The 20,641-nt window shown below is 47.3% G+C and overlaps 1 protein-coding gene across 3 annotated transcripts; it reads left to right on the top strand.

Annotated features, from left to right (window-relative positions):
- Nucleotides 1-390: 390 nt before the first annotated feature.
- On the top strand, nt 391-19,681 carry gabra6b (gamma-aminobutyric acid type A receptor subunit alpha6b). 3 transcript variants are annotated; one of them, XM_029848469.1, is made up of 10 exons: nt 391-708; nt 848-972; nt 1,298-1,365; nt 2,805-3,025; nt 3,469-3,551; nt 3,652-3,909; nt 4,000-4,062; nt 7,478-7,758; nt 11,509-11,765; nt 16,953-19,681. In XM_029848469.1, exons 1-10 carry the CDS (start codon nt 620-622, stop codon nt 16,963-16,965), a joined length of 1,458 nt encoding a protein of 485 aa, XP_029704329.1. In that variant the 5' UTR covers nt 391-619; the 3' UTR covers nt 16,966-19,681. The 3 variants fall into 3 exon arrangements, with proteins under 3 accessions (XP_029704329.1, XP_029704331.1, XP_029704330.1); XM_029848471.1 differs by having other exon boundaries at nt 393-708; nt 3,652-3,795; XM_029848470.1 differs by having other exon boundaries at nt 396-708; nt 3,652-3,795; nt 3,910-4,062.
- Nucleotides 19,682-20,641: the final 960 nt, after the last annotated feature.

Genomic DNA, 20,641 nt, shown 5'->3' with positions numbered 1-20,641 from the left:
GTGCCTCACTGAGTCAACATTCCAACATCCCTGACTTTGCCCCCGTTTGGTCTCCGGCTACAGTCGGTTCAAAGTTACAGTAAATGTGTCTACCGCCTACTCATCCACCGCGCACACGCGCGCGCACCCAGAACGAACCTGATATCATTAAAGTTCACTGGTCATAGTTGAATGATCATCGAGATGATAGAACCATGTCAGGGTGTGTGTGCGTGTGTGCGCGCGCGTGTGTGGAAGCGCTCTCTCTCCCTCCGTCCGCGCTTTTTCTCCCTCCTCTCCATCTCTATTTTCTCTTCAATAATCGCACGCGCACGGGAACTGTCACCACATCAGACGTGTCCAAGTTTCACTTGACAGCGATTTATTTCCTGAAAAATGCGCCGCTCGCGCGCTCTTTGTAACCCCCCCCCCCCCGAGCCCCTCCTCTCCACTCTCTTAAAAACTCTTCAGGTCTTTTTTTTTTCTCTCCTCCAGCTGAGAGATTCAGGCTGAGGCGGGCGCAACCGCACTAGAGAGGGAAGTCAAGTCGTGCTGGACTGGCGCGCAATCCTCGCACGGTTCCCAACTCACACAGAAGAAGCTGACCTGCGGTGAAATCATGCTTTTCAAATGATGGAATATGCTTTTTTTAAAAGTTGACCCGGGATTTGGCGTTGATGGGTGCTTGCGAGGCATGGCTTTCCTTTTAACTTGCTTATTTTTGTCTTGGTGAGTATGGCAACTCTTTTTTTCCCCCACCTCTCTCTGCGTATTCTCGGACTTTTATGCGCGACAGGTCTGTGGATGGATGTACGCGCTCGAATGTTCTCGGCCGCTTGAATCGTTAATTAGTGCATCTTTACTTTAGTTACAGTGCCGGCAGTGTTTGGGGTAATCAGCACAGTGAGAGCAGCATCTATTTGGATAACATCACCCGTATATTGGATCGATTGCTGGACGGATATGACAACAGACTGCGGCCAGGCTTTGGAGGTAAGGCAATTTTACGCGCATTTTACGCACAGTTGCCTCTTAATATTAAATCGACGGTGTGCGTGACAAAATGGTCAAGTTTGGTTCTAGTAGTTTCGTGTGGACCATTTTTCTCCTTGTGATGGTTAAACACTCTGTAATACTAAGAATTATCTGCGGGGAAAGTGCCAAACCGATCAAAGTGTGGTTGAAAACAGTGTTTTTTATGTTTTAAAGCATATAGGTCATCCAGGAATTGTAGATTTATTTTTCTATTTCCCCCCATGGTCTTTGATTTAAGAAGGTTTTGTGTATTAATGACGAATTAATTATTCTTGTGCTATAGGTCCAGTTACAGAGGTCAAAACAGACATCTTTGTCACCAGCTTTGGACCCGTTTCAGATGTGGAGATGGTATGTAATCCATACTGACCTCTTTCACTCTCACACAGGATGCTTAGGCTGACTCACTGGCTCCCGCGCTCATGCACTCGTGTTTCAACACTCTGCATAAAACAACGTCGATCTGGGCTGACAAAAGTGGATACGGAGTTTTTGTCTGTTTCTGGGTGACCGTGCCTGCAGCATGGAGCCGTGGTTCTTTCCACGGTTCTCGCTAGCCTTCATTATTCCAGCATTTGTGCAGGATGTCATTAGTGCAGCTTAGGATTTTAATCTGGTTGACAATCCCCCCCCACCACAGAGAGAGAGGGAGAGATGGAGAGATGTTGGGATGGGATAGGTTTGTCTCCCGACATGGGATAGGCGGAGCGCCGTGTGTGTTGTTTAGGCTTTAGATGCTGCTTCTCTGCATCCAAAGCCTCGACTTGAGCTGTCATGTGACCCGCTAGCGAGGGATGTATGGCTACAGCGCTTCGGGGTCAGAGTTCAATACAAGCTTCCGTGGCAGACTTTTGGGTTGCTCACTTCAGTCAGAGCAGTGAGGCTGGAAGACTTGATGGAGTTTGGAAGAGAGAAAATGTGACTGGATGCAGTAATTTAAGAGTTTGGCTACCAATATAGAAGGAATAATCGGGTTTATTGTGTGCGACCCAACATTTAAACGGGGCTTTTGTTAAAGAAAATCTAACACTGAAATATGCCCTTGAGAACTGTAGAAATGCATTTTTTAATGACTATTTCCAGTCCAAATGTTGAACTCTTAAACCAAACAAATATTTTTACTCAGCAAAAGTATCAGATTAGAATTCAATTAGAACAGTCAATATAAAGTAGACTAATAAGAAATCTTGTTCTGAGCCACCAACCATGCTAACACGGTAGCATCCATGGAGGTCAATTTTTACTTCTAAGAGAATAGAAATGGAGAAAATCAGATCATTATACACTATAAAAATCATGTTTCTGTATGCTCACGCAGAATTCTGACCTTTAAGACCTTCAAAAAAATAATAATTCCCCACTGGAGTAGCACTCCTCTTAAGTGGGTCTCCGAGTTGCTGCCTGGGCCTAGTTTGGATGCTATAACAACTATATCTTTCAGTGCGCCACCAGCAACTGATAATATAATACATGTGTTTGAATTTCTGGTCAAATTTGCATTTTCCATCCCAATTTCCTTCTTCTGAATGTTGTATTTTGTATTCTTCAAGTGTGAACCTCATCTTAGCGCTGGCAGAAGTAGCAGACTGGTCCAGATATGGAAAAAATTAAATAATTAAAAAAAAGAACCCTCATAAAACCAGGACTCCAGCAGGTCCGAGCACACGGGGGCTCATAGGCCCATCTGTCACTCTCTCCAGGGGTAGAGCAGACAGTAGCACGAGCAGAAGCTGCATCAGCGGGAACGGGAGCAGCAGAAATCAAACCCTCCCCTCTAAACTTCTGCGCAGGAATACACCATGGACGTGTTCTTCCGCCAGACCTGGATAGACGAGCGGCTGAAGTTCGAAGGTCCGATCGAGATCCTGCGGCTCAACAACCTGATGGTCAGCAAGATCTGGACCCCGGACACCTTTTTCCGCAATGGCAAGAGGTCGATTTCTCACAACATGACCACCCCCAACAAGCTGTTCCGCATCATGCAGAACGGAACCATCCTCTACACCATGAGGTAAACAGAGTTGGACGGCACGCCGCCCAACCGGCCAAGACCAGAATAGAGTAGAGACCTGGAAAGCAAATCAAACAAACAGGCATCCAAGAATATGCAGACATGAAAGGAATGAGGATGCCATTCCAAAAACAAGATTTCTGCCATCTGATATTGAAACCGGGCCTGGACTGCGTTCCAAACAAACATGACTCCAGCTTCTCACTTCTGAATGTAGTAGGAAAAACAAACCCTTTGAGTTGGTGAAAGCCCGTAAACCGTCGCAGAGAACGGGTTTAACCGCCGCTAATATCACGCCAAAGTCACTCTAACGTGGACTCGTTCCTTTATGTAGCACATCGCAGCTGATTAAATCCAGTCCCAAACTGGAATCGTGACTCATGCCAGCGACTGTTTATCAAATAGAAATCAAATGCTGCTTTCAACCCTCCTCTTCTCCACAGATTAACTATAAATGCCGAGTGCCCCATGCGACTGATGAACTTCCCGATGGACGGCCACGCCTGCCCGCTCAAGTTTGGGAGCTGTGAGTTTGCTTTTTGACGGAGACTCTCTCTCGAAAACGCGGAAACAGGTCCAAAACGGGAATTCCTGTCATTCTCACGCTGCCCTCTCGGCCCCTTCAGACGCTTACCCCATCAGCGAGATCGTGTACACCTGGAAGAAAGGTCCCCTGTCCTCCGTGGAGGTGCCGCAGGAGTCGTCCAGTTTGCTCCAGTATGACCTCATCGGTCAGACGGTGTCAAGCGAGAGGCTGAAATCCAACACAGGTGAGCAGAGACTGGGAATGAGCGGGAACTCACTCAAGGATCAGTGTCAGGGTCTCTTGTCCGGACTGTCAGGGCTCCGGAGCGTCACCTGTCTGTTCTCCTGCTCCTGCACAGGTGAATATGTCATCATGACCGTCCACTTCCACCTGCAGAGGAAAATGGGCTTCTTCCTTATCCAGACTTACATTCCCTGTATCATGACAGTCATTCTGGCTCAAGTCTCCTTCTGGATTAACAAGGAATCTGTTCCTGCTCGGACCGTCTTTGGTAAGATTCCCTTACGTTCTCCTTGCGGATTGCGCAGCTAATGCTAATTATGTTGACGTGCACGGCTGGGTTGAGCTAAACTGGACTGTTGTCTTTGTCCCAGTATAAATCCATCGGAGCTGATCGATATATTGTTGACACCATGTTATTTCCACAATGCTAGGTAGCGAAATGCACTTTTCCAGCTCTTTAGCATTGGGCCACTGACTGTTGACCTGAGCTCGCCAGTTAGCAGCGCAGCGGAGTGTTTGACCTCTGGGTCAGGGTTGGGGCAGAGCTTAACTGTAGCCACATTGTCTGGGGGGTTAGCTAGGCTGTTAAAACATCTTTTTCAGTCAAGCTAACATGTTTCCATCCACTTTTATCGTAAAACAACCGACATTTATTAACTTGTCAGGTCACACTTCCATTAAACGTGAGCTTTACACGTGACCAAGGGCAGAAACAGTCTTCCCAAATGCTAAACTTCCCCTTATCTCTGTTGCTCGACTGTGTTGGATCTGGATTTATCGGGGAGAAAAGTCTTGTTGTAAACTGGCCATGCTAAGACAGGAAGTCTGTTTACTTGGCCCCTGCCCGAGCACTCACAGGTTCTGCTTGCTCACATTACATCACGCTACAGTTGCCATCAAGCTCTAGCCTCGGGAGCTGAGAGAGCACCGAACAAAGAGCGAGCGGGAACAAGAGGATCGCGGCTCGGAAACAGCAAAGAGGGCAAAAAGCATGGAAACGTGTGTGGCGGTGTGTCGAAATTCCAGCTCTACTTTAATTAAATTTAGACTGGCGCTAATTTATGCCCTCGCACATCATGGTCAGGGGGTCTTTACTTGTCTTTGGAAGGAAGCCATCACTCCAGTGAGCCTACGCACTTGGTTTTTTACACTGAATGGATGGCAGTCGTTAGCATTCACGTGCAAGTCGAGCCCCCCCCCCCACCAGCGAGTGCATCTGTGGAAACTCCTACAGCGCCACCCGCCCCGCTGTTCTCATCCCGCTCAATATCCGGAACAGATAACGGAAAATAATGCGGCCGGAACGGAGGATTCACAGCACAGACTGGGCCTTTTAGGAAAGGTCGGAATGTAGTTTTTTTTTTTTTTCCCAATATGACGACAGGGGGAACGTTATCAGCCAAATGAGATAAAGTTTGGCTCCGACATCAAACCCAAAAGCACCTGCGCCTGGTCAAGAACCTGACGGAGGTATTACAAGTCATCAACAGCGCCGCTGGTGCGGAACAAATAAGGAAGAGGAGGAGAGAACGTGGGGAGAAACTGTCGTCCACGTGTGCTTCCTGCATCGATAATATATGAGGTCATAACATGTTGTGTGTGGGACTGTCAGCCCCCCCCCCCGAGCCGAAAGTCCCAAGAGCACCAGTCTCACAGACTTAATTGAGTGTGGCCTAATTTGTACCTTGCTTTTTTCCTATAAAAGCACATAAATGCCCGGAGCATTTCATTTTTCCATCCCATCTTTATACCTCATCCCCCTCCCTCCCACACCCGTCCTTTTATTCTTCCCCTTTTCTCTCCTTGCCTTTCCCTCCCACCACGACGGAGTTCCATCCTCAGACTTACCATCAAGGCCGTGTTTGAGAATCCTGAGCTTCCGGTGCTTCCGAGTTTCCTCTGAAGGGGTTGAATCCCCCCCATAAGTGCCTCCATCGCTAATGATCGGCGCAGGAGTGTGGGACACATTTGGTGGAACCATGAACAGCAGTGTTCAATGGCCCCCTTTCCCCGCTTGTTTTAGCTTGATGAAAGCGAATTAGATATGTACTTAGTTAATGGGCCATTAAAAGTGTTCACTGTCAGCATCTTTCTCCGACTTAATAAGGATGGAATCCAAGAAAAATCGGAGTGCTGTTTGAGATAGAAATCTGTGGTGCACTTTGGATGGTTCTACCCTGTTTCCAAGCTGCCATTTAGCGGAGAGTTCATGATGCCTTCAGGTCCAGGCCGTCTCCCGTTATCCTCGTCCATCTGCTTTTCCATTATTGTGCCTCTTCCTCCCTCGTTGCCTCACGCTTCCCTCTGAAATATGAGATACTCCCCACAATACCAGCAAATATTACTGTGCGGCTTTTATGCCGGGTCGTCTTATCGCGCATTTTCCCGTGAATGTTTACAGACAGCTTTTTATTTGTTTATCGATGGGCGAGCCATTCGGGGGTTAGTCTACTTATGGACAGATCAGCATCGGCCGAAGAGCTTCTTTGGCAAATGTCACAAGGCCCCGATTTGTTTCAGTAAAGCGGCCCTGAGCCGCCACATGTCAAAGAAAATTCTTGGAAGAGCTCAATTGAGAAATACTGGCGCGTTGGAGCATCTGGCTTTGTGACATCACGGCGAGGTGCTCGTCGTATTGCGCTGTTTTTGTCACCCATGTGACATTTGAATACTGTTGTGCAGCCCCGAGACCCCCGAGGAGCTTTGGGTTGGTCCCTAGAGCTCGAGATATGGTGGCTTTTCTAACTTACTGTGAGACACAAAGACGTGGACGTTTCAAACTCCGTCGCCTCGGTTGGTGCTGTTTTCTGCTGAAACTGCCGCCACCTTGCTAAACACTAGCTTCTGGACTGATTCTGCGGGCTAATTAATGCTGAAGCCAAGAGCGATTCTACTGCTGTTGTCTCTGCGATGCCGAAGCGATCGCAGACGCCGTTCGCCAGATGGTGAAGTTTGCAGAGACCGTCGAAACGGGCAATTTCCAAAGAAATGCTGCAGCAGTGTTGAGGCTGAAATGATGGAAATATCTTTTGTGGGACGACCTCGTTTCAGAAAAGGGAACTGCGTTGTGGATAGCAGGAGTTTCCTCTCCATGCACGTGCAGACACTTTCATCCTGTCGCCCAGAAGTGACGTGAGATAAAGTTTTTGCCAAACATTAGCTCTTGGAGCTTAATAAGTCATCCAATTACAGTCTGAGATGCACTGAAATTAGCATTTTAAAATATTGCTTAGTTGAAAATATACAAAGAAATAAAGGAGTAAAATAGAAAACTAACATATTATGTACGGCCGGTACGTTGCAATGTATGATAAAACATTTGTGTCCATACATCAGTTTCAGCACGGGCGGATGTTAGCGTAGCAGCAATGGGATTTGCCGTTAGCTATCAGATTTTCCTCCTAGCATATTCTGTTTTATATATAATTGATCAAATATGTGCTGATCAGTGGTTTAGAATTAACCCCCCCAGTGATTTATACAGAGTTTTAATAATCCATAGTGTGTGAACCTTTTCTCGTTCCATTCCACACTCATGTATAGCCAAGCATGACATTAGCTTTAGCTCACTAATTGCTCAATATTGGATTATGTGACTTGAATTGCTCAACATTCTAAAGAAACACCCTGAGTGAATTTTAAAAAATCCAGATTCCCAACACTCTTCTCCTCTCCCCGTGCAGGCATCACCACCGTCTTGACCATGACAACTCTCAGTATCAGCGCCCGCCACTCCCTGCCCAAAGTTTCTTACGCCACCGCCATGGATTGGTTCATCGCAGTCTGCTTCGCCTTCGTCTTCTCTGCCCTGATCGAGTTTGCGGCCGTCAACTACTTCTCCACCCTGCAGGCCAACCGGGAGCTGCGGAAAGCGGCCGCCATGAAGGTGGCGGCACAGGAAGCGGCCGCCGCGGCCGCCGCGGCCCCGGCGCCGCCCGCTGGGAACGATGCAGAGGTCTCCTCGGTGAGGCTGCCTCAAATTTGACACATTTTATCCATTAACACAGATAAAAACAGATGCTGCAACCCACTTGCTCCCTCGGGTGACTTGTGTTCTTGTGTACTTGTGTTCTTGTGTACTTGTGTTCTTTGTAAAAGGATATCTTCGACATGTCTTCATCAAACTTCTGTCGGGGTTATCTGCCTTTAATCCAGGGCTTAAAATGGGACGTTGAAAGTACACTTAACTCATTTTGAATTGTCGTTCTCTTGTCTATTTAAAGTCTAAAGAGGAGATAATGAGTGCAATTTCACTAATATTCTATCATCAGAAGTCTGTAAAAGTACTCACATGCAGGAGGTCGTGGGTGAGGGTTAGCTATCACGGTTGTTGATGCTCTTCCGTTTACGCTATCCCATCTGTTGCTTCCTCACTTGTTATAAGTCAGAGTGACAAATATTGACGCTGGTTTGATTTTTGCCACATGGTCGACCATTTTTCTTTCGAAGGATGTGCTGAAGGGAAGAAGGCAGACAGCTGAAGCAAAGGGAAGTGCCCAAACATTCCCACTGAGTTCAATTGGGAGTTAGATTAAAGGAAGATGTCAATGGATCTGCTAACTTTAGCCGACAGTTTCTGCGTAAACAGCGACTTGGGTGCTCAATAGGACCGGTGTTTGAGCCTAATGTGAGGAGAAGGTCATTCAGCTTGTCTGGAGCAGAAAGGCTGTACTGGGGGAACCAGGCAGACTGGTTGCACTGGTGCTGGATGGATGCTGTAGCCCTGCTTGCTTCTCTTAGCGCCCCCCCCTCCCAACCGTTATATAAAGTTGTGCCACGTCTGGCCGGTACTTCCTCCCTCCGATGCTCCAAAATCACTCTTTGTTCCACTTTAGTCATTTTCCCACCGGCGTACTCCTCCTCTTTCCACCCTCCGGCCCCCTGCTGGGCTGCTCCTCTATTCACCCTCGCCTCTATCTCTCCTGGACAATCATCCCCCGACCCCCCGACCTCAACTTTATCCACCCTCCCAGCCTCTAAGACGCTCGTGCGTGTATAATCTCCGGCACCCACTCAAACACATATACGAGTGCGTATAGGTCTTTTCCACGTAATCTGCCTCCGCATCGGTGTAGCTCATCCATCTATAGAACAACCACGGCTCGTATATGCCTCGTCCCTCTGGGCCAGTCCCGGCTCCTGGGCCACGATGGTCGCTGAGGGTGACGCGAGGAGACAAGCACGGGCTCTGTGGATAATGTTGCTGCAGATTATGTAAGAGCCATAGATTAAGGGAATATCCAGCAGATCAGCGCGGGCTCACGGGGAGGGTGGGGGGGTAGGAGGGGGAGTGGGGGCTGAGGAAGCCCAGCCAGTCCATTTGTGTGGATTCTGTGGAGCAAGATGGAGAGATGAGCAGCCACCGGGGTTTGATTGAGTGTGTGAGCGCCTGTGTGTGTGTGTGTGTGTGTGGGGGGGGGGGGGGGGGGGGGGGGGGGGGGGAGTTGCGCTGAGAGGAAGAGAGTGGGAGGGATGCATCACGGAAAATGACTGCTTTCAACAAATATGTAGGAGGAAAGACTCTTCGTTACACGGAGTAAAAGGGGAGGGAAAAGGAAGGCATTGTTGTGTCACTGGAAATAGAAGCGCGGCCGTCCATCACGCAGTCACGATTCCAAACCGGCGTGACCCATCGTGAAGGCGAGGCCAACCTGAGCGGGAGCCTCGCGGGAACAGGAGATAAACGCCGCCCTTAATGAATCAAACCTTAGGCTGAAGCGGGCGCGCTGCGTCTAAGCGGCGTTGAAAGCACCCTGAGAGGCGTGCGTGAGGAGGTGGCGCGGTATGTTTGTGGAAATTAACGGGAAACAAAGCAGCTGTGGGAGGAAGGCATAGACAAGCGAGGCACCTTTATTTATAGGCCCCGCAACAGGTGCCAGCAGTCGGATCGGCCATCGCGGCTGAATAGAAGACATGTTGTGTCTAATGGTTCCTATGTTGGGGCATAGAAATCAAGAGCACCGGTGATATTTGATCCTCAGGAAGGCACAGATAGATCCAATTTCCACCGCCTGGATTCCCCCAAGTCTCCTCCGGCTTCCAGCTGTGCGACAGATTAGCGGAATTGAGAGAAATGGCTCCAGACTGGAGCTGCCGCATGTGTGGATCCATAAGAGCTCCTCTTTTAATGATATATTTGGAACCGCATTCGACGTTACACTCGTTTGCATAGAAAATGGTACAAAATCATTTAAATTTGAGTAACTTTTGCCCTTTGAAGAGCAAACCGATGGCAGTGTTTATGGTCTGTAGAGCACCTTCATATCAGACTTCTTGGCTAAAACCTATACGTTTTAATAAGCCTCACACCAGTAAACAGCGGTCAACGACCCAAACGTCGTGTTTCAACGTTAGAATCAAGTCTTGTTTCCAGCGCCTGAGCTTGTCGTCAGGCGTTGCTACGTGATGGCTCAGCTGCACTCGTTTGACTTGTGTTCCAGCTGGGAGCGAGAAACGGGAATGAAAGGAGTCGCCTTTCCATTCCGTTTTATTCGATTTAAACAAGTGCGAAAGAAAAGGAGCCGATGCATGTTTACAGCTGCTCTTCACCGCTAATAAAACAGCAAATGTGCACATCCATCTCCGCTAAAGCTAATAATCAGCCACAAGTGAAAACGCCCACGCAGCACCCACAAGGATGGACCTCTTGCACTTACTGCCATATTAGTACCACACAGTTAACATAACCTCAGCGCACACACACACACACACACACACACACACACTGTTCCGTATATATGATACATAGCTAAACGCTGCTTCCACCCACTGACACATGCATTTGCACATATTTGCGCTGCTTCGAGCCGTCGGATAGCGCTCGTTGCTGCGGAGGGGCCGGCGTCGAGAAGCCGAACGTGTCAAAAAAAGGGCAGCAGAACACACCCACGCCCACGCCCACGCCCTCGTCCCCCTCCCCTCCCCTCCCCCCCCCCCGGTGTGCATCATGGCATGGAGCCGCGTGAAGCCTGCGTCTTCCTCAACCAAAGAAGCGGGCTACTTCACTATTAAGGCATATGGCTGCTATATGCTGCTGTGCTTACTGATGTCAGGAGTGATGCGACGATTTGTGCTTTCACACTGAAGCCTTGGCATATGTCGCTTCTTTTTTAATTCCGGCGTGTTGGACAAAAATAGGCAGCTCTGGCGCAGCGGTAGACGCGCCGCTTTGCCGTTGCTTTTTATCCGCCGTGTCGCTGACAGTGTCATAAACGCACATGAAGGAAAAGAAAATTAAAAAAAACGGAGAACGGCAGAAAAGCGTCAGAGACGCTTCAGCAGGCGACATCAAGAAGATGTTAAAAATACCTTTTTAATCAATAACGTTGCTAAACGCGCGGTTTCTGAGGCGAAGATGGAAATAGGCAGTGAACGCGTCGTCTCAACTTGAACCCGAAATGTGACACGCTCGCTGTGTAACCGCTGGACCTGGAGGTCAGAGGTCAAACATCAGCACGGTGGCTGGTATGAATAAAAAAGATCCACGTTTCATCCCTCCCACAACATTCTGGGTCTCATACTGTAGATATTTGGAAGGGTTCCACCTTCAGATGATTAATATTCTCTCCTGCGTAATCACGAGACAACTGTTGGAGCGGGCAGCACCTGCGAGCGCCAGTAGTTTAGGGATGAGGCATCGACCACGTGGCGAGCTTGTTGTGTTGGAAGAGGTCTGGCTTGTTCCTTAACTCTGTGCTGTCTCCGTCTCCCGAAGGTGGACACCAGCACCGTGCTCAAGAAACGAATGAATTCGGCGCCGCTGTTCGATCGACCTGCCAAAACCTTCCCCAACCCGCCCGTCAACGCCCAGGCCTTCCTGCAGCAGGGCTCGGCCGTGCCGGCCAACAACGTTCTGACCGGCACCAGCATCATCGACAAGTACTCGCGCATCCTCTTCCCGCTTTCTTTCGGCGCCTTCAACCTGGTCTACTGGATCGTCTATCTCACCAAGGACACCATGGAGATGTCCAGGTGAGTGCGGGCAGCTGATTTTTGAGCGCCTGCCGAACACACGACCCGTCCAACCGCAGACGTGAACCGGTTTAAGGCAGCCAGGAATCAGGGAAGGAAAAAAAACGGGGTCGGAATTTGCACCTCTTTAACTGGTGAACAAAACACTGTCACAAAACTCAAACTGTGGTGGTTTAAAAAGGGATCAAAATGGGCCAGAGCATGTCCTACTTATATTGACAGAAAGAGAATTTAATGAGTTGCTTAAATGAATGATGATGTTGGTGATGAATAAGTAAAAGCTTCCGAATTTCACTCTCCTGTCGAAAAACTTGCTCGTGTTGATGGAGGGTTCATCGGAGTTGTCAGAGTTGGTTCCGGGTTTGTTGTTCAAGGCAACGATAAGAGTGCAATTCCTACTTTATATATTTTATTACACTGTGAGGCCGATGATGAATCCAGTAAAGTACATTTTAAATGTATTACTTCATAGCTTATATATTCTTTACCAGTGTTTTACGTGTATACGTCGGCCATGTTTAGAAGTGTGGCAACAAAGTGGTCACCAGCGTTTACCTGATTCTAAAAATCTGATGTCAAGATTCAGCTCGGTGTAACAATCGAATCAAAACTAGGTGTTAGTCTGTTTACTGGATTTCTTGTCGTCCTGTTTAACTATCTGATCTTGCCTTGTTGAACGTGGTCGCCCGAACAGTCTGAGCGTTAGCGGGGCTAATGTGGGAGCTAGCGCTAAAGATTAAGAGATTAACAGGTATACCTGAACAACAATGTGTTGGGGAGGAATTTAAATGTTTTAGTCCGATTTCTCAGAATCGGAGCACGGCCGTTATCTGATAAAGCAGGTCACATTAGATTCAGATTCAGGTCCTTTATTGTCCCACACGGGGAAATTTACAGCGCAACAACAGCAGAGCACGCAGAGAAAAATAAGATAAAAATAAAATAGAATAGAATTCGGAATATACAAAGAGGATGTATATTTACAGTAATCCAGGTAAATGGATACTCTGTATACCTGTACATAGTACAGAGGGTAAATACAATATACATATCAGAATATATAACATTCAGATTGTGCTAGTGGGCGTTATGTTTATTGTGCAGTCTGACAGCAGCCGGCAGGAAAGATCTGCGATACCTCTCCTTCACACAGCGAGGGTGGAGTGTTGTTCAACATGGATGACAGCTTAGCCATCATCCTCCCATTTCCCACCACCTCCACCGAGTCCAGGGGACATCCCAGGACAGAGCTGGCCCCCCTTACCAGTCTGTCCATCCTCCTCATGTCCCTGTCCATGATGCTGCTAGACCAGCAGACTATCCCACAGAAAATGGCTGATCAAACCACAGTCATAGAAAGTCCTCAGGAGTGGTCCCTGCACTTCAAAAGACCTCAGCCTCCTGAGCAGGAACAGTCTGCTATTGCCCTTCTTGACAAGGGCGTCTGTGTTGTGTAAATCCAGGTTGTGTTGTGTAAGTCCAGTCCAGGTTATTGTTTAAATGAAAACCAAGGTACTTATAGGACTCCACCACATCAACATCCGTTCCCAGGATGTTCACTGGTGCAGGCGGGGGGTTGTTACACCTGCGGAGATCCACCACCAGCTCCTTGGTTTTGCTAGCGTTGCTGTTAACCTGGTGGCTTCTAATGATACTGATCATCCGTTAACCGGGATAATGACCGCATTTTTATGGTCATGTGAGCAGCCGAAGGTGACCAGGAGCAAGTGGCGCTGCGCTATGATGTCGTCCGGCGGCATCAGTGATGTCATACCTCATCACCTCTGTGGGGTTTCTGCTAAAGCTGCCTCTTACAGCAGGACTTGGCTGTTTTTTTAATGCACAGAAGCATTTCTGTTTACCTGGCGCTCTCGACAGATGCGTTCAAATGTTCAAACGTGCATTTACCTACGAGCGCACGGCCGGGTCTACACTTGCACACTCGCTGTCACCATGCTCCTCCACTCCAGGGCTTTTCAATTAGGTGGGTTCACCTCCTTTCAATCCCTTTTTTGCTCTTTCTCTAAAAATGGAAAGGCCCTGCAGCCTGAGCTGGGAAAAAAAAACAAAAACATTATATGCGGTGGCAGTGTTGGCAGACATTTGGGATAGCTTTGTGTTGCTAAGCCTCTTACTGACATTCTCCTAACTGTTTCTATTAATTGAAACAGCTATAATGTGGGCCAGGAGTCAGCAGGCGGAGCAAAAACACTTGCAGTTAGAAAACTCCCTCAACATAACACGCATGTCTGAGAAGAATGAATATAATTACGAAGTGACTTATATTTCAGTAAATATCTGGATCTATTCAAAAGGCTTTACGTGTGCGTGTGTGAAGGAGGTGTGACTGAGACGTAGGAGAGCGGTGAAAGGAAAGGAGGTTATGTAACACCTATCAGGGTTTATACTCTGGTTTTTGGGTTGCAGCGCCGCATACTCGCACTTGGCCGGCCGACGCGATGAATCAGTACAGCCACAAGTTGTCATAGTGATTGATGTGGTTACGCCACTCCCAGGGTATGCCAAGCACAAGTTTACAGTTGGAATTAGTACAACAGTAGGAAGAAACAACAAAAACTAAGTGTTTTTATATCTGTTAGACCTCAAGTGTGGCTTCATCAACAGGCAACACAAAGTCAGTAAGCTCAGCAATACCTGAATTTCCACTTATTATCATGGTACCTTTAAAAACAGAACCTTAGCATATGCTAAGCTAGTACCCCCGTCTTGCATTCGAATACGTTATATCCGTAAACCAGGGAAAAATCAAGCAAAATCAAGCTCGTCGTTGGCACCGCAACGCAAAAACCAGAACGAGATCGAGACTGTGCACGTGCGACTGAGGCCAGCCACTGTTGTGGCTCACCCTGTAGAAAGCTTACACTTCACGCAATTAACACATCACACGTCCGCTGTTGTTTTCCTGCGTGTACAACCGACACTATTTGCACCCTCGTACCGAGTTTTGTCCAGCCAAATCCACGTAATGACGAGTAGCTACCACCTAGATGAGCTGGACCGTGAGCAAATCCTTTCTGCGAGAGCATGTGCGCAGGTGGACTCGAGTGCGTCTGCTTCTGTGAGGGCACACAGGCTGCAAGTCTATAAATGCGCCGTGGCGACAGTGCCGACTGACTGCGGGCCATTTTAATGAATGGCGCCATTAAGGGGGAGACATGAAGGAAACAAATTGGCTGAAAACGCTTCCTTCCATGAGGGGCCCCAGCTGTTTGGCTGACTGCTTGCTGACTGCTTGGCTGGCAGACTGACTGGTGGATGTGTGTTAGAGTGGGTACAGCAGGTGATAAGGCTCGCTCCTCTTTATTGTCCATTAGAGCGTCAGACTTGAGAAATAACTTCCTGGTTGTCGCTCGTAAATCAAAACTGCTAACTGCTGTTTCCAGCCCAGTTTTCCGTCTGTACGGCCGTAACTTTGGCGTAATGACTGTTCAATTACAAGCTATTCAGAAGGAGGGTGCTGGCGGAGAGCGGTATAAATAGCAATTCCCTATCATACGTCTCTGCATGGCCCCTTGGGAATTGGAACAGCTGCCTTTATCACCTAGAGTGTGTGTCCTTGCATGAACACATCCCTCTACCTGTGTTTACATGTCCCCGCGTGTGCAGTTCGAGGCGTGCAAACTTTAACAAATCCGTTGAGAGATAGAATTTGTTATCAAAGAGAGCACTATTTGTTCCTGGGATTCTCTTCACATGCCCGTCTCTCTCCGGCCACCCCTCACGCTCACTTTCTTTCTCTATTCCTCACTTTATCACAGTCTCTTATGTGTGTTTTCCCCCTCCCCTCTCCCGTTTCACTCGGACACGCTGCGAGCTCTCGGCATCCCTTCCGATAAGGGGCCAGCCCAGGGGCCCGGAGCAGAGCGATGTCCCACCTGATCAATGACCGAAACACTGCCCAGTTTATGTCACACTGTCAGCAATGATGAATTTTGCCTCAGGCCTTTTTTTATGGGACTATTTAACACTGCATAACCTTTATGATCCGGAAAAATGTAAACAAATCGCTAATCAAGATTAATTAAGGGGCATCCTGGCTTGATAATAGTCGATGTATATTTATTCATCCACAGTTATCTACAAGCATCTTTTTCTTTATCAGGCAGAGTCATCCATCAATCAGCCCTGAACACTCCTCATTGATTATGAGAAAGGCAGTTCTACTTGAAATCCAATTGTAATCGGATTTGCTCTGTAGAGGTCAGGCCGCGTGCGGTTGTTTTGCCACAAGGAAAATCATTCTCAAAAATGCCTTCCAGTCTCACAACTAAGACCTACGTATTGATTGTTGGTGCTAATGTATTTATTTGTAATGGTGGTATGAGGAACACGTTCTAAACACACAGTTGAAGGTTTAATGGTCAACACAATGATGAAACACCTGGTAGCTCAGGCTGTAGGGAGGAGGGTTCCCGGTTCAAGCCCCGGTGCGGACGACACATGGAAGGTGTTCTGGTAGTAAGGGAAGGTCCTAGAACACCCTCAGAGCACTGCCAAGGTACCCTTGTGCAAGGTACTGAACTCACATAGGGCACTTTGCCCATATGTGCACCCTCCCGTGACCCCTAAAGGGATAATAAACTTTATACTCACATATGCAATTTTGGAGTTTCTGATTTTGCAACTCTGGTTACTTTAACAGAATCTGAACCCCCGCCCCCCACCCCCCATTTGTCGGATGGCAGTTAACATCGGCAATGACCTCATCATCTGCCGAGTCCTCCACCTACAAATGTCGGGAATGTCTGGGTTTCTTTGCCAACAGCCGAGCTCCTGCAGCTGAAAATGGCTCTCAGCGCTGTCAAAAGTGTCTCCCGCTATAACGCGTCAGGTGGAAGAGGTGCAGGTGTGAACCACCTGGCGTGGGTTCCCACACAAGTTTCACAAGGTCTTTTGTGAACAACTTTGGCAGCGAGGGTCTGAATAAATTGACATTTTTAAAAAGAATTTGCCTGGATATGATGGCAGCCTTTGGCAGCCGGCCTGAACCAGAGCGTGCTCTTGCATCACTCCCATGTGTGTTCAGGCAAATGAGGACAGAAGGAGTGGGAGTGTGTAGGTGTGTGCACGTATACATCTGTATGTCAGGATGCGAGAAAAGATCAGAACTGTCATTCAACGCTGCACAGACGCCGCTAATTCTGATTTTATGTCTTTCTCTTACAGGGACACAGTCTGAGCCAAGAAACCACCTTCCTGGAAGTCTCGCGTTGTTCAACATCTGTACGGACATGCAAACACAAACACAGATACATGTGCACAATCAGTAGATGACAGACATTTGCCAAGCACTATGCCGCCTCAGTGCATTGTATTTCTGTTCAAGTCCTCCCTTTCAAAGTGAAGTGCTGAGAGCTGACGAACCGGCTTCTGTTTGCCGACCTGACCTGGGTAATCACAATCTGTGGGCTCGGGCCCTGGAAGCAGTTCATACAGATATCGCCTCGCTGTGCGTCTCTTCTCTTTCTTCTGTTCCCAAATATTTAAAAAGAAAATGTGTTTGAGGACACTTTTTTTTTTAACCGTCTGTCCTATTTTTCCTGCCCAAGTGTTTTGGGCAAGATGTAAAAGCTGAGCTAGCTCGGCTGCAGAGCCAGAGGCAACGTCCCTTTTCTTGGTGTATTTAATTCTATATGCATGCATTTCCACGCAAGAGAAATGTTGCATGTGTTTGAAATGAGAGTACCCTGATACTTAGACAACACTGGAGGGAGTAAGTGTCCCCGTTGTTCCAACTGCACCAAGTTTGACTGACTGAATGACTTTCAGGATCTCCGTCTCCCGGACACCTTCTCCCCATCTATTGGGGGCCATGTTTGGTTTGGGTCGTTGTTTCAGTTTCAACAATTGAGTTCTGCGGATGTATAGAGCAAACTTCAAAAGCATTTGCAGATGTGCTGGCCTGGTTGCAATCCCACTTTTATCCAAAAGCGATTTCCTTCAGAGAGAAACCCATTTTAAGTTGCGGAATTATGAACCGTATGGTACAGTAAACACACAAACTATAATAAACTATGCAGATTTTCCCCAAGGGAATCAGAATTTAAGTTTGCTTGATACTAAATGTAGCCAGAGAGATCATTGTATATGGAAAAAAAACATCCTTCAGTGTACTAAGAATGTTGTAATTGCATTGGAAAACGATGTTATCATATTTATTATTAAAAACATGTGCAATAACCTGCTGCTGTGCATAAAATTGAGAGCATATCATACATTTATGGGACCTGGAAAACATCTCCGCTGAGTAAATTTAGGTTTCTTATATGATAATGTTACATTTTTCTACGTATTGTAGCCATTTTAATTGAAATAATCAATTCCTGCATGCTCCCTTTTCTGACACAAAAACTGGTTTGATTATCAAAGCGGCAGAAATAGAAACTTAAACCTATCATCATCAATTACTGAGGACTGAATGTCAAAACGTGTTCATTAATAATCCACTGTGGATTTGCATATAATTATGCGACACTTCCAATTAGGCAGGTAGGATCGCATGTTAGAGGCATGTTGAGCGCAGCGTCGCTCGGCCCTGCTCATGTCCTTATTAAAGGCGTCTCTTTAATGCGAGCACCTTTCAAAATGTGAAGTCGATCACTTTCTCTGGCTCTGGAGTCGGGTAAAAGAGGAGGCGGCCCAAAATCGTCAGCCACAACATGGCAGTTCGATAGATTTTTTTTTTTTTTGTATGTGGGATTTTTACAGGAAGTCCCTTTAAAAGTGGTTTCTTTGGGTCGTTTAAGAAGCACTCTGTTTAATTAATGCGGTTTAATTTATGAGCAAACGAGCGCGATAGAGCTCAGCTCATCCGCACCGAGAACATGAAGTACCAATGCATGATTCAAACTTGCAGGAGTAACAATATGCAACTAATGGAAAATGCAATACAGACTCTGCATCTGTTAAAGAAAATCACTGTTTTTGCTTTTTTTTGGCAACTTTATTAATACTGGACTGCCAACCTGCCAAGTATTAGAAGCCTAAACTATGTTGTTGAAAAGTAATGTGAAAAGATAAAGTTAGGCCGCTAAAACACTTTGTAGGCCAGTGAAACTCTGCATGGAAGTGGCCAGTGGGGACTCAGGAGGTTTATTCTTTTGATGTTCCGTCACATGGTTATGTGACGCACGCTGTCCCGCTCCTTCTTTGAGGCACAGGCTTAAGGAGGACGTGTCCCTGCAGCCCAACGGTGGGAAACCCTGACACACATCTACAGAACTGCCATCCGAATCCCGGTCGAGCCTCAACGAGGCCCGGAGGACGCCGGCGGCGACAGGATGTGTTTCAGCGACCGGACTGAGACAGAACCCGCAGCAGCGGAAGAGCACTCGCGTGAATCATTTCTTTTTTTTTCGTACAATTTTTTACGAGCGACCCGATCGATTTGCGCTCTGACCCGACCTAGCTGCCCTGGCTCCACCGCGCCGCGGCGTGGACCCCTAATGCATGACCTCTGACCCTTTGTGCTTGTTTGGGTTGTTGAATGTAGAAGGTTGTGGGCTCCAGACTCCAGAATTCTCTCGGTATGACCAATGCAGCCACCACCTGCCCTTTTCATCAGTTTACATGCAGCGACCATTTTGTTTAGCCTTTCAGTTCCGCCACATCTGCACAGGAGAAATGCTACATGTTGCTAATTTATCTGTACATTTTGTGAATATAACTGTGTCAATAGGATGTTTTCCAACTGCAGGACCCCCCACCTGACGACCGCCCGCGCCGCCTTCCCCCTATGTAATGTCTGATGATGCTACATCGCCACTTTTGTTGTGTGTTTGTACCTGCTGCGCTCCCTCACTGTTTATGGTCATGGTTGCCACAACAGCAGAAGACCAACTCCCAGGATTGTACAGTACATGTTCAATAAAGCCACCCACTGTATATATAAAGAAGATTTATGTCTGCCACTTTATCGGAGTGATTGTAAGGACACGCAATCTACAGCATGCGTTTATTGTTTTTATTACAAATAATTATAATGAAGCTAATAAGTATAATGATTCTATTCACTTTAATGTAATTAAAAGATTTCTCTTTTAATCAGGACACCTTAAAATAAGTGTATTATTATTATTATTATTATTATTATTATTATTATTATTATGCTTGTTACAGTGGACATATTTAATGTGTAATACAGATGATGCAGCATGCAAATAGATAAAACATAAACATGTTTATGCTGTCAGCCATGACAGACACTGAATGCACAGACGCACAAGAGCAAAATAGCGACACAAAAGCTCCAGTTATGGATTTAAGCCTAAAGGAAAGTCAGCCTTTCACCCCGCCAGTGTTAACTCTCCATTCATCCTTCCCTCCACCATCCCATCACACTCCTCTCTCCTTCTGCTTTAAGAGCAGCCCAGCAGGCAGAAACATCCCGAAGACCGAAAAAAACGAGAGAAGTTTAAACATCAAACTGGCGTGGAAGCGAGCGCGGGTGGCTGTAGCCAATCACAAAAGGGTAGAGTGCCACCTATTGGTGCACAACCTGAGTAGTCTTGCATTTTAATCGCTACCCATCTACCCCCTCCCCTCCCTCCCTCCCTCCCCCCCTCTCTCTCCATCCTCCCACAGACACGCAGGCTGTCGCCACCCACTCACTGACTCACCATATGTTTCCACACACGCATAAGAGAATATCACAATTTGTGCGCCTGAGTCGACCCCAGTCGTATAAAGAGGAAGTGCAGGGATGCTCCCCTTTAACCCAGGCACACGAGCTTTATTACAGGAAGTAACGAGGGTCACAGAAATGTGACCCCATGACAGTAATGACTGTAAAAGGTTAGTGTGAAAATCCCATAGTTTGTGTTGTGATAGTCTATTAAAGTCACACAGGAAGAGAA

This window comes from Takifugu rubripes, chromosome 15 (genome assembly GCF_901000725.2).
Source record: "Takifugu rubripes chromosome 15, fTakRub1.2, whole genome shotgun sequence".
In the NCBI taxonomy this organism is placed as follows: Eukaryota; Metazoa; Chordata; class Actinopteri; order Tetraodontiformes; family Tetraodontidae; genus Takifugu; species Takifugu rubripes.
Note: the sequence above shows the minus strand (reverse complement) of the source record. Positions and strands in the feature narration are given on the sequence as shown.

Bases quoted from the DNA above. Each gene is read 5' to 3' on its own strand.
- gabra6b (XM_029848469.1), top strand. From the start codon at position 620: ATGCTTTTTTTAAAAGTTGACCCGGGATTTGGCGTTGATGGGTGCTTG. The intron at 3,552-3,651 runs GTGAGTTTGCTT...CGGCCCCTTCAG, and splicing joins CCCGCTCAAGTTTGGGAGCT to ACGCTTACCCCATCAGCGAG. The intron at 7,759-11,508 runs GTGAGGCTGCCT...CGTCTCCCGAAG, and splicing joins ACGATGCAGAGGTCTCCTCG to GTGGACACCAGCACCGTGCT.